Here is an 11,048-nt window from a genome sequence, read left to right as displayed (position 1 = left end):
TTGAACTAAATTTGCTCAAGAAACTAGCTAGTGTATAAAGCCGCATGGTATCCTGGCCGTTTTTACACAAATGGCTAAATGCCCTCTCAGTTGAGCAAACAACTAAACTAGAACTCGACTCTTTACTACACGAGCCAATTTACAAGTTTTGAATGCTTTGCCACTCAATGTGGGGTATGTGCAGCTCTATAGACTTGCTTTGAAATTTCTAGGTGGCTCAATGTGGGCTATCTGCAGCTCTATAGACTTGCTTTGAGACTTCTGGGTGGCTACTCTTCTCTCTTATCTTTTGTTCTGGCCAACTTGCTGGCTGGGAAGTGCAGTCGGGCCAGTAATGGGCGCGGTGCTCGTGTCTTTTGGTCAAATCCTCTCACGCAGACAAATCCTGCAAAAAAAGCCAGCAGCTTTGAGCAAACAGAAATTGCTATGAACTTGCCCAGAGGCAGTTTGTGCCACAAGACCGTGTCAAATAGAAAAATGAAATAAAGCAGATTTTGCTATGAGTTAGCCATAAGATGCTTTAGGTTCCAGTTCGTTGAAAACATAGTCTTTGTACCTGTAGATCCCTTCCTCGGGCAAGTTCAGCATTTGTCATTTGAAGTTAGGAAAGTGTAATCTACTAATATCTGAAGATGCAATTAGTAGTGTCTTAGGTAGATGTCAGGAGGAAGATATGACAATATCCTTAGCTCTTTGGGTAAGATGTTAGAAGTTGCAACATTCCAAGGAAGTAGGTCTTATGTCCCTTTCTTACAAGTAATTTTTGAATGGGTGCTAGAAATTGCAACATTCCAAGGGAAGTAGGTCTTATGTTCCTTTCTAACAAGTAAGGTTTTGAATGGGTGTATAATTCAACAATAGACTAAGGCCAGTGCATACATATAACCATTTGAACACTGCTAGGATCACACAGAATGGGTAAGTGACATTTTCTCATACCTCTCCAGAAGCATTGCTGAATTTCTGGTGTCGATAACCCTGGCAAGAAGAAGAAGAAGAATATTGAGTGTTTTTGTTAGAAACATTTAAAAACGGATCAAAGGATAATATTTCAGAATCTATACCTTTAAATATTGTTGGTATCGAGGTTCCAAAGTACACGGTTCTCCTATTTAGCTTCCACAACCAAGCTCTTGGAACATCAATTGGGTTAATGCTCGAATCATGGTCGGCAAATACCTACATTGGACGGTATTTTTTATCAATATCACCCGAACGGGAAACAGATGCCTTAACAATGTGAAACACCTTGAGCCGAATGAAACTGTATCTCACCTCGTTAACTTGAAAGTAGGTTCCATTAAGTGGAAAGCTCCCTCTCATTGCTGTTCGGCATGGTATCTGTTCATGATCAGAACAAGTAACCACTGATCATTGTTGTCTTTACTTCTATTGGTGTGACAAATGTTTAGTTCTTTTGTATAGCAGTAAAAGTTATACATGGTTCGTTTCGTTTAGCTTATTCTTACCAAGAGAGTCCCTCGGACTGTTTGTGAATTTGCTTCCCGTGAACTGTTGCATGAGAAACATTCCTTATCGTCACACAACTTGCCAAGTTCTTGAGAACTACACCTTTTCTCTGGTGGTTGAATGGAATTTGGAGTTTCACCTGGTATGAACATCAAGGCATTTAGTGGAATTTCCTAGTAAACATATATAAAAAGAGTATAGGTATTAACTATGGGCAGTACCCCACCAAGAAACGTAGAGATGCTCTATGCCATGTCTCTAGTGTTGATCTTAAACCAGTTTTTATTCGTGGTTCAAATGATAATAGTAGTCACTCTGACATTGGGGACTGTCAGGTTTCATAAGGCTATGCTATCCACTTTGGAAGATTGTTCTAGGCTAAACTCTCAAAGAGGGTTGAGAACTTGGGGGTGAAAGAGGAAAATTAGATAGCCAGATTTAAGAATTATAGTGGTTGGTTTTTATTGTCGTCTGCATACCTGGAGTCCAAATAGCCAGAAGGTAATTACAGGGGTCATCAGGTTCTCGCTTATCCATATGCAACTGTATTAAGCAAAGCAGATATTAAATTGGGGATAGATACTTATTGGACTCATAGAAACCCAAAGAAGGGGTTGTTAAACAATGTTATTAGATAGATATGTAGGTATTACTAACCATTTCTAGAAGAGGGTGCGTATCAGGAAGTTCATAGCTGCATTGTGAAGAACAAGAATCAGTAACATATAAGATGTTTGGCTTTATGTGATAATATTCATCACAATCATCATGGTGTAGAAAGCTGTAGGGCTTTTGTTCCAAATGTTTACCTTTATTTTGGAAGATGTTATGTTTTTTGGATGCACAATCAATATAGTTTTGGACAGAGCGATGTTGTATGATTTTTATTGGATTACTTAATCCATTTAATCCTAGTAATACCAAAATCCTGCATGCAAGATATTTCTTGAATTACCGGAGAGATGAAAGCTCCTACTTACACTTGGTGCTCAGTTCGCAGTCGGCTCACGTTCTTAAGCTTGGGAGTTGGTAAAGATGCAGCTTCTGGTGTCAGAGAGACTAAAGCTTTTGACATGTCACCTTCTTGAAGCTCCATGTTTTTTTCCATATAATTTTGCAAAGTCTGAGTGAACTCTTCAATGTTAAGTTTAATAGTAGGAATTTCATCAGGATCATCACAGAAGTCCTCAATGTCCTCTGATATCTGTGTACACACTGGCTCTGGTGATGCTGGTTCTTCAATAATAGGTTCACAGTTACCAACTGCAGCTTTTACTTCAGATATCTCGCTTGCTTCCAATTGATGGTATGTTGTAGGTTCACAATGACCAACTGTAGATTTTACTTCTGATTTCTGACTTGCTTCCAATTGCTGGTATGTTGCCTGAGGGAAGGGCAAGGGCATTCTATTATTGTTCCCAGCAGGGTTTGGATGGGTAGTTTTGTCTTCACTTGCACTCACTATGCTTTGCTCCTCTGGTCCTGGCAGGGCAAGCCTTGCACTGCATCCAACATTCTTTGTAAGTAACAAATCAGATAATCTTACAGTACAGTACGTTCTATGAGAATGTAAAAGGCAGATTTGCAATAGGATATCTGATGTTCCTTGTTCACACTTTTTTATTACATTATAATCTGATTAATGAGACCTTCCATTTTTTGTTCTAACTACGTGCATGCTTACCATTTTTCCCTTTATCTTTTACTTATCAGGCTTAACATCCCAAAGGGATCTAATTGGTGGTGGACAAACAAAATTGTTTTGTTATTTATTGGAACTATAATGGAGATTGGCTTTTAGATGCAAAGGATGGAACAATTGAATTGCAAACCTTGCAAATGCGCTCGCAAAATGCCTACATTCTGCTCTCAGAGGGCATGCATTACAATTCGGCTTGCTTTTAGTGCAGAAGACCTGTGTCAAAGAATGATATTTTATTCGTTCTTAGTCTGAAGGTGAAGACAAATCACTTCACATAAATGATAAGATGGCATACCTTTCCAAATGTTATCATTTGGTAATGCAGCTCGTACCTGTTCACAAATATTGAAATGTTTTTGTCCAGTTAGTATCCAATTTTCATGGAAGAGCAACTCTTCCAAAATCAAGCTTATAAATACAATATAGTGTCCTAATGTGAAGATTTTATCTGATTTTGTGTTTACAATGTTCTTTGGTCAAGCTTGCACAGTCGTGGCCACAAATACTTTTGTATGGATTCCAGCACTGGGTACCTATAAAAGACAGAAAGATCAGCTCCAGTGCCAATTGGATATGCTTTGCAAAAGCAACATGGAGGAGGCTCATAAAACTCACAACTCAAGAAGATGCAACTGCAGTGACTCAGGCAGTGGCTGAAGGGGTACCCATCCAAGCCGTACAGCTATACGTCCAACATTTGTGTCCACCTTCAAGGGTACAACCATATATATTGAGATCTGTTGCATCTATGCTGGTCAGTCATATTTTTAATATGTACTCACCGGAAAAGCAAGATGGTGCAGTGTCAAAAGCCGCACACACTCCACGCTTTTCAGCCCCAATCCACGAAAGCTCAGCAGATACTCTCTATAGACACCACATAGTTATGGAATGCAAACCACATAATCATAATGCATGTTCAGTACATATATAACATGCAAGGTAAGTGATTTAGTTTTAGAGTTTATTTTTTATAATTAGAAATGGGTTGGAATAATTCTGCAAGCTTACTTTGCTTGGTCAGGTGGAACGTCCCTCAACCATTCAAGATTAACACTACCATGTTCTCTGTGCAGTCGGTTAAGGAAATCCTGCACAAAATTTCTCAATCAACTTCAGCTGATCTAAAAGGTCTTCTGTGTGTAATGGGCACACTGAAAAATTTGAGAATTATATTTAATGTTCCTTTTACCTTGATTCGTTCCGCAAGCATATTATTCATTCCCCGCTCTTTGATGGTTTGGGCAATCTCATTAACATCTGCACATCTTACGGCTTCCCAGTCCAAGGAATCCATTGTATTTTCTGTCTTTTCCCTTTTCTTCCCATTTGATTCTGCTTGTTTCCTTAATTTGTCCCAATCTTGCTGATCATTTTTCTCTTTTCCAGCTCTTCTGTTCTTTGTTTTGGAGGTAGCAGCATTTGTACTAGTGAACTCCTTGCTTACTGAATTACTCTGCTCATTTAAACCCAACTCTGCTGCCTTCTGCCTAACATCTGTGGTCCCTCCAGAAATGTTCAAGCAACTTTGGTGTATCTTATTGTTTTGCTCCTGAGAATGTATGTCAACATTATTCAAGTTCCCAACCCACCCGAGTTGAGACTGGGCCATATTATTGCCTACCTGAATGTTATTGGACGAATTTCTGGAACATCTTGGTGCTTCTTGAACATTTGCTGTCAGCTTATTATTTATTGCATCTTGACTGGGAGATTCTGCTGTTAGTACACTTCTTTCACTCAGACTGTCTTCACATTTATTTTTGGATGTATAAGAAGACTCGGTTACTTCTGCGAACAAATCAAAGCACTCAACTTGCCGTACTCCTGGGTTGGGGGTTAGATTCAAACAACAGTTACTGGAAGGGTCTAGGGATGCTTCTTCTCTGTTTATCTCACGTCTTTGATCATTATGCTGCATGCATGCAGGTTGGTAACCTCCACAGTTTGATGTGTCATGAGAGGACATATGGGTGCCCTTGAGACTGTAATGCAGCATACTTGATTCGGCCCTCTGTAAAAGTTCCACAAATGACGTGGAGTGATCTAAACTGCTGTTTTCACATCTATTAGGTGGATACTCTGTTTCTGAGTTGCTCTCGCATGATCCTGTCTTTTCCACAGTTTGTGAAGTTGAAGAATCCACAGAATTTTGAGATGAAACTACATCATAAGTTCTCATATCCTCCTGCAGGTACGATCCTGTTCTTGTGATCTTGGTGGTTGACCTGTTCATTAATGAGTTAGGGTACAACCCCGGACCAGATTCAGATGGATGTGATAGCTTGCATTCTGCTTCATTTGTTGAGATAACCCCCTCAGTAGTGCTTCCAGAGTTCTCGTTTCCATTGACAACTTTTTCTTCACTATGCTCAGCGTCATGGAATGTGAGGGAACTCCAGTCGCAACCTGGCTGGTTTGAATTCTCACTAATGCACACTTCTGGTTCATCTACTACCAAACTCGCAACCTCTTCATCACATGATTTTTCGTTGCTCCTCAACTTCAGGGGAAAATGTGCAGCCATTGACATGAATGCAGAGCTGTAAGGAGGTGCAGATTAGAGAGTTTCTCACTTGGAATTTATCTAATGTCAAATTCTCTAGTTTATAGAAATGGCACTTTACCTAGAGAGGTGGTCTGAGACATTTTGTGTAAGGAAAACTCCAACCACTGAGTCCAGAACTGATCCCTTCCACGGAGAGAAGCGTCTATCACCTGTTAAAGTAATATTATACTGTTAGAATATGAAGTTGTAACTTACATCTAAAATTGAAAGAATAGCATTCTATGTGTATATAATGCATATGCATGAGAGTTCCCAAGGTTCTTGAGACTATCATGATGGTCAGTAGAATGCATATTTCTTTTTCATCGAGTAGCTTGCACTACGTAGAAACTCTAGTCATGAGATAAGATTTGAAATGATATGCTTAATATGAATTCCCCGAAAATGAAAGAATTTGTACCTTGCACAAGATGCATTCGTGCAATAAAATTGTCTGCACGTCCATGGAACACTCTACGCTCTTCTTCCCACCATTTTTCTTTCTCCTGGTCTGTTCCATTAATACCTTCACTATTTATATTTTCCAGCAGAAGCTTCCATACTCTATCAGTCTCTTGATCAAGGTCAACTTTAGGTCGCGCTTTACGTTTCTTAATTGGATCAAACGAACCATCAAATGGTACAACAGTGCCATCTCTTCTATAAAGAACAAGTGCATTGTGCTCTTGATATTGTGCCTTATAAGAAGAGATCACATTATACCCATGATAGGCAAATCTGCTGCTATTTTCTCTGTTTATGTTCAAACATTTTAAGTGCTCAGTAATAGCAGAAAGCAGTTGTTCAAATGGTACTTCTGGAGGAACACCTGCGATTGATGATCAAGTATAGTTACGAAAGCTGCTTGGCAGAGTTGGAAACAACCTGCATACCGAAACAAATAATGTACTGACAAACCTGATGCAGTGGCGAAAGATTGCTGGTTCTGATAGATTACAAGACCTCGTTGTGAACTGGAAAGTGGATTTCTCTTTGTCCTCTTCTTTTTTGCGAGTGTTGCACCGACGTCTGTCACTAGTGCGTCAATGCATGTCTGAGATTTGTCAAAGTGGTTCACTCTTTGACCATTGCCGTCAGTGGGTGGTTGTTTGACGAGACAGGTTCTGTGCAGAATGTGCTCTGGTGTTCTGGTTAGCGAAGCTAAGTCACGGACCCTTGTAGGGCAACTAGATCTTCTCTTTGTTGACCTCTCTGTCTGATACAAAGGCAGGAAACTGTGAACACCTTGCGGTCTCTCCTGAGGGGTTTTTCCTGCTTCTCCAAGTGCAGTTGAAAAATTATCAGCATTCACTTGAGGACCAGAAGTCAAGTAACCAGCTGTCGATGGTCTCCATACATTTTCTGCCATAGTCACACGATATGAGGTGCTTGGTATGGTAGAATTTTGCGCCTTGTCAGTCCTCTTCTTCTTGTATATGTATGGAAAATGCACCCAGGACATTACATTGTAGTATGCCGGCAAATTATTATAGTTAGCCCCCAACAAATTTCCGGTTCTAGGATCTGCTTGCTCAACAGCATTCGAATAGTTTCTCTTTGATCTTTTTGCTTGCTCTTCTTCTGTTGCCAGAACTGTATTTGTGCTGCAGGTGGAATCATTTGCACTTCGTTGGGATGATCGAATAGAATCCAACATGGTTTGTGCAGGGTTTGCCTGTCCACTACAAGTGCTCACTTGTCCTATTTCTTCTGCAGCCTCCTTTTGGGAATTAACATATGTAGTAGAACCTCTAATTTGTTGTGGTGTGATTGGAGGTTGCTGGTCCGGCAATGACAAGTAATGTTTCAGCATTCGGCTTGTAGAACGGACGAGATCTTGGGCTATGCCTGCTTGGGTGTTATCTGCCACCAATTCAACTTCATTCCTGCACGGACCAGTTGAATTTGATTGAACTCCATCGGTGCCAACATTCATCTCCTGTGATTGTGAACCCACATTGAAAGACTTGCTCGAGGAAATTCCATCTATTGGTTCTTCCGTGTCGGCATAGTTTAAAGTCCTTCTGCATGATCTCTTCGGAGGCTTCACATTATTTGAATCAATATGCTCTGTAGATTCCTTTGGTGGAGGAGTTTTGTTTTTCTCGAGTGTACTCTTCCGCACATACTTACGTTTGGGTTTTGGATTTTCCATAGAACCAGAAGGCTGCGGGTTTCTTTTCAGCTTGCCTTCTATAATCACCTTCGGCCTGTGCTTTCTCCTTCTTTGTTTCGGTTGTGGTGTATTGTTCAAGTCTATAATGATGTTCACCTCCTTGTCAGGGTTGCAATGTTCCTGGAGCTGCGTGGAGAAAGTAGCTTGTGATGAATCCACGGCAGATTTTTCTATATCTTTATTGTTTTCCAGATCAATTATGTTAATTGTCGCAGAATTAGCATCCCATTGCTCTTCTATCTCCTGGCCTCGTCCATCATCTGCGTTGGAGCTCGGAATTTGAGACATTTGAACACTGTCTAGTCTCATGGACTTATCCGGTGTTATAGGTGCAAATTGGCCATATGTAGTCGGAGGTGGAGCATTCAGATCATAAGGATGGTTGTCAGGGAACAAAAATTCATCTGCATAGAAACATTGGTTCATCTACTGATCAGAAAGGTAACAAAAACAAACTACAAACTTTGTTGTTGATTTATAGAGTTGCACTTAAAATTAACGTAAATCTGACATCTGGTAAAACAATTGGTGGTAATAAACTAATCATGGAGAACTTGTTCCCCAAGATGAGATTCATACCGAGAATCAGAAATTCATACGACATATCAATACACAACTCATTATTGCAGTCAGAATATATGACAAATGACGTGTGTGAAAACTGGCTCATTACTTGTTCTATCATACATAGTGCACGTATCTAGCGCTCATTACTATCTTCTAGATATCGTAATCCTGAACAATCCTATAACTTGTTATCAATATTTTCATTTCGGATGTTTAATTTGTTCTGACAACTATCATATTCATGCTATTTGTAGTCACTTCAACTAGCTGTCCACGCTAAGGCGGCTCTCCTGCCCTTAAATTCAGTGACTGCCGAGTTTGCTTCTCGTAAGGTAACTATGTTCTCCACTTCTCAAGACGGATGAATTTGTTCAAAAATGCTTTGCTTGAGGTGTAAGATAGTAAAAGATTAGAGCTCGTAGCAAAAATCAAGTATAAAGCTTATATGGGACTCACCTTGCAACCAGGTTAGTACCCTTTTTATATCTATCTTCTCTCCTCACGTGAGGGAAAAAAGCAGTATACATGTAAGTTTCTCTCCACTCATTCGCCACTAAACAACTCTATGAAAAGTTAGTTGACCTTAGTGTGTTTTTATTTCTCATCACGTGAGAAGAAATGAGAGACGTCCTATAGGCCCACTTTTTTCGTGAGTGGTTCTATATACGGAAGTCCGTACTTAAGAATTTCTCCTAATCAAGAAGATAAAAGAACACGTGCGTCGACTGTTCTCCAATAATTAGAGGGCTAGACGCACGTGGACCCGGATGTGAGTCGAGACGCACGTGAGTCGGATGTGGATCCGGACACACGTGAGTTCGCACTTGCGCCGCCATTCACAGCGATCAGTAAATGTGTTACAAATAACAATTAAAACCCAATTGGTTGCACTTACGCTGAGTATCTCCAAGCACTGCACCACCGCTCCCGTCATTTGCAGAGGCCACCGCAAGGATCATGAGCTCTTTACAAGGAACATCTCTCCACTGCGCCACGCGGCAAAAATAAGCGTCCGTTGAACTTTCAACGCCGGCTTCGGCTCCGGCCCCGGCCCCAGCTCCTTGGTAAACAAATCCGCTCTCTTCCTCCGGATCCGGATCCAAGTCTATAACTACTCTATTCTCTTGAGTTTCTTCTACCCCGAACGCCAAGGGTCTCGAGGCCGTCGCAATCTCCGGCTGCAATTTGGGCTCCAGTCTGGGGAGAATAGGCCTGTAAGGAGTTGTTGGCATCCAACAGCAAGAACTCCGATCTCCTCCCTCTTCACCCATGCCGATCCCTCTGCCTTCAGAGGGACCCACCCCACCTGTTAAGTTCTTAGATTTCTTCTAACACGCTCAATTCCGTTCTCTCCAAGAGGATTTTTCGATTTCGATTTCTCGAAATCAAGATTTCTTCATCCTTCTCTTCCCCATTTTATCGAATCACCTGCCACAAAGAAAAAAGAAGGCAAATTTTGAGAATCTTAAGCTCAAAAAACCCAGCTTTGAGCTAACAACACAACAAACGATCAGAGTTTACCTAGCTCACCAAAAACATTACACCCAGCAGCATCTGGTTGAAAAAATTCAGATCTTTAAATCACTGAAAATTCAGTTTTATTGAATAAGATGGAAAAACAGAAATCTCCACGGATAATGCCACTTTATTCTCTGCTGTTTGGTGAAATCTACAGAACAGAGAAAAATATTTAAAAAAAAAAGGCAAAAACCGAGAGGATTTATAGAGCTACCCTGAATTTAAGTGACTGCCCAGATCTCATTCAACTCAGAAAGAATCGAAAATGTTGAAAAGTTATTGAGGGAGTGAGAGAAATGTGAAGAGAGAAGAAAGAAGCCAAACAACACAAAGTCCCATGGAGCCAATAGATATAACTGATAACACCTTTTCCCGGTAAACGACTTGGTCTTTAATATTATTATATTAATATAATAATACTAAACACGAAATTATATAAACTAATTTTACTTTACTTTTCTGTTTCTTTCTGTGTATTTGTACATTAATTAACAAATACTTTATAATCTACTCACGGTGTCTCGGAGCCATGCATTCACAGCATGCAGGGCTAAGTATTACACTCACTCAAAAAAAAAAAAAAAAAATATATATATGTATATATATATATATATATATATATGGAAAATTAGAATCCCCTATCATTTTTCTATATCATTGTTTTTTTTATATCATTTAGATTAAATATCTGTGCCTTTTTAAAATTTGATTAAAGTGTTTTTTCTATATCATTCAAATTAAACATCTGTGCTTTTTTAAAATTTGATTAAAGTGTTTTAGCTAATAGTCACCTCTATTTTTTAAAATTAAAATACTTTTTGAATTTATCTTTTTATATGCATGATGCACTTTTGCTTATTTAGTGGAGATATTAATAATTAAACTATATTTTCTCCTCTAAATATGTTTTTTCGATCATAGTTTTTTTTTAATTTTTTTGTTATTCAAACATTTAATATTATTTCTTTTTACAAATAGTTTTTTCTTTTTCAAATAGTTGGTGATCAACATAAAAGCTTCGTGGAATTTTTTCAATTTTTTTGTGAAATTATATATTTTTTTTGGTT

At 39.3% G+C, this 11,048-nt stretch overlaps 1 protein-coding gene across 3 annotated transcripts; it reads right to left on the bottom strand.

The window, feature by feature from the left end:
- On the bottom strand, positions 1–10,339 carry LOC137713569 (DNA glycosylase/AP lyase ROS1-like). Of its 3 annotated transcripts, XM_068452882.1 has the most exons (21): positions 9,985–10,339; positions 9,359–9,891; positions 6,639–8,300; positions 6,142–6,549; positions 5,800–5,890; positions 4,797–5,715; positions 4,365–4,724; positions 4,184–4,263; positions 3,955–4,039; positions 3,788–3,879; positions 3,637–3,705; positions 3,468–3,504; positions 3,303–3,385; positions 2,451–2,972; positions 2,128–2,164; positions 1,950–2,013; positions 1,470–1,609; positions 1,276–1,341; positions 1,065–1,179; positions 940–978; positions 1–385 (listed from the first exon to the last, which is right to left on the bottom strand). In XM_068452882.1, exons 2-21 carry the CDS (start codon positions 9,732–9,734, stop codon positions 270–272), a joined length of 5,361 nt encoding a protein of 1,786 aa, XP_068308983.1. In that variant the 5' UTR covers positions 9,735–9,891; positions 9,985–10,339; the 3' UTR covers positions 1–269. The 3 variants fall into 3 exon arrangements, with proteins under 3 accessions (XP_068308983.1, XP_068308980.1, XP_068308981.1); XM_068452879.1 differs by having other exon boundaries at positions 4,365–5,715; positions 9,985–10,338; XM_068452880.1 differs by having other exon boundaries at positions 4,365–5,715; positions 9,994–10,338.
- Positions 10,340–11,048: the final 709 nt, after the last annotated feature.

This window comes from Pyrus communis, chromosome 13 (genome assembly GCF_963583255.1).
Source record: "Pyrus communis chromosome 13, drPyrComm1.1, whole genome shotgun sequence".
NCBI lineage: Eukaryota > Viridiplantae > Streptophyta > Magnoliopsida > Rosales > Rosaceae > Pyrus > Pyrus communis.
The sequence above is the reverse complement of the archived record's forward strand: the minus strand, read 5'-3'. Positions and strand labels throughout refer to the sequence as shown.

Bases quoted from the DNA above. Each gene is read 5' to 3' on its own strand.
- LOC137713569 (XM_068452879.1), bottom strand. From the start codon at position 9,734: ATGGGTGAAGAGGGAGGAGATCGGAGTTCTTGCTGTTGGATGCCAACA. The intron at 1,342-1,469 runs GTAAGAATAAGC...GATCATGAACAG, and splicing joins CAGTCCGAGGGACTCTCTTG to ATACCATGCCGAACAGCAAT. The intron at 386-939 runs GTATGAGAAAAT...CTTTTTTTGCAG, and splicing joins TCAGCAATGCTTCTGGAGAG to GATTTGTCTGCGTGAGAGGA.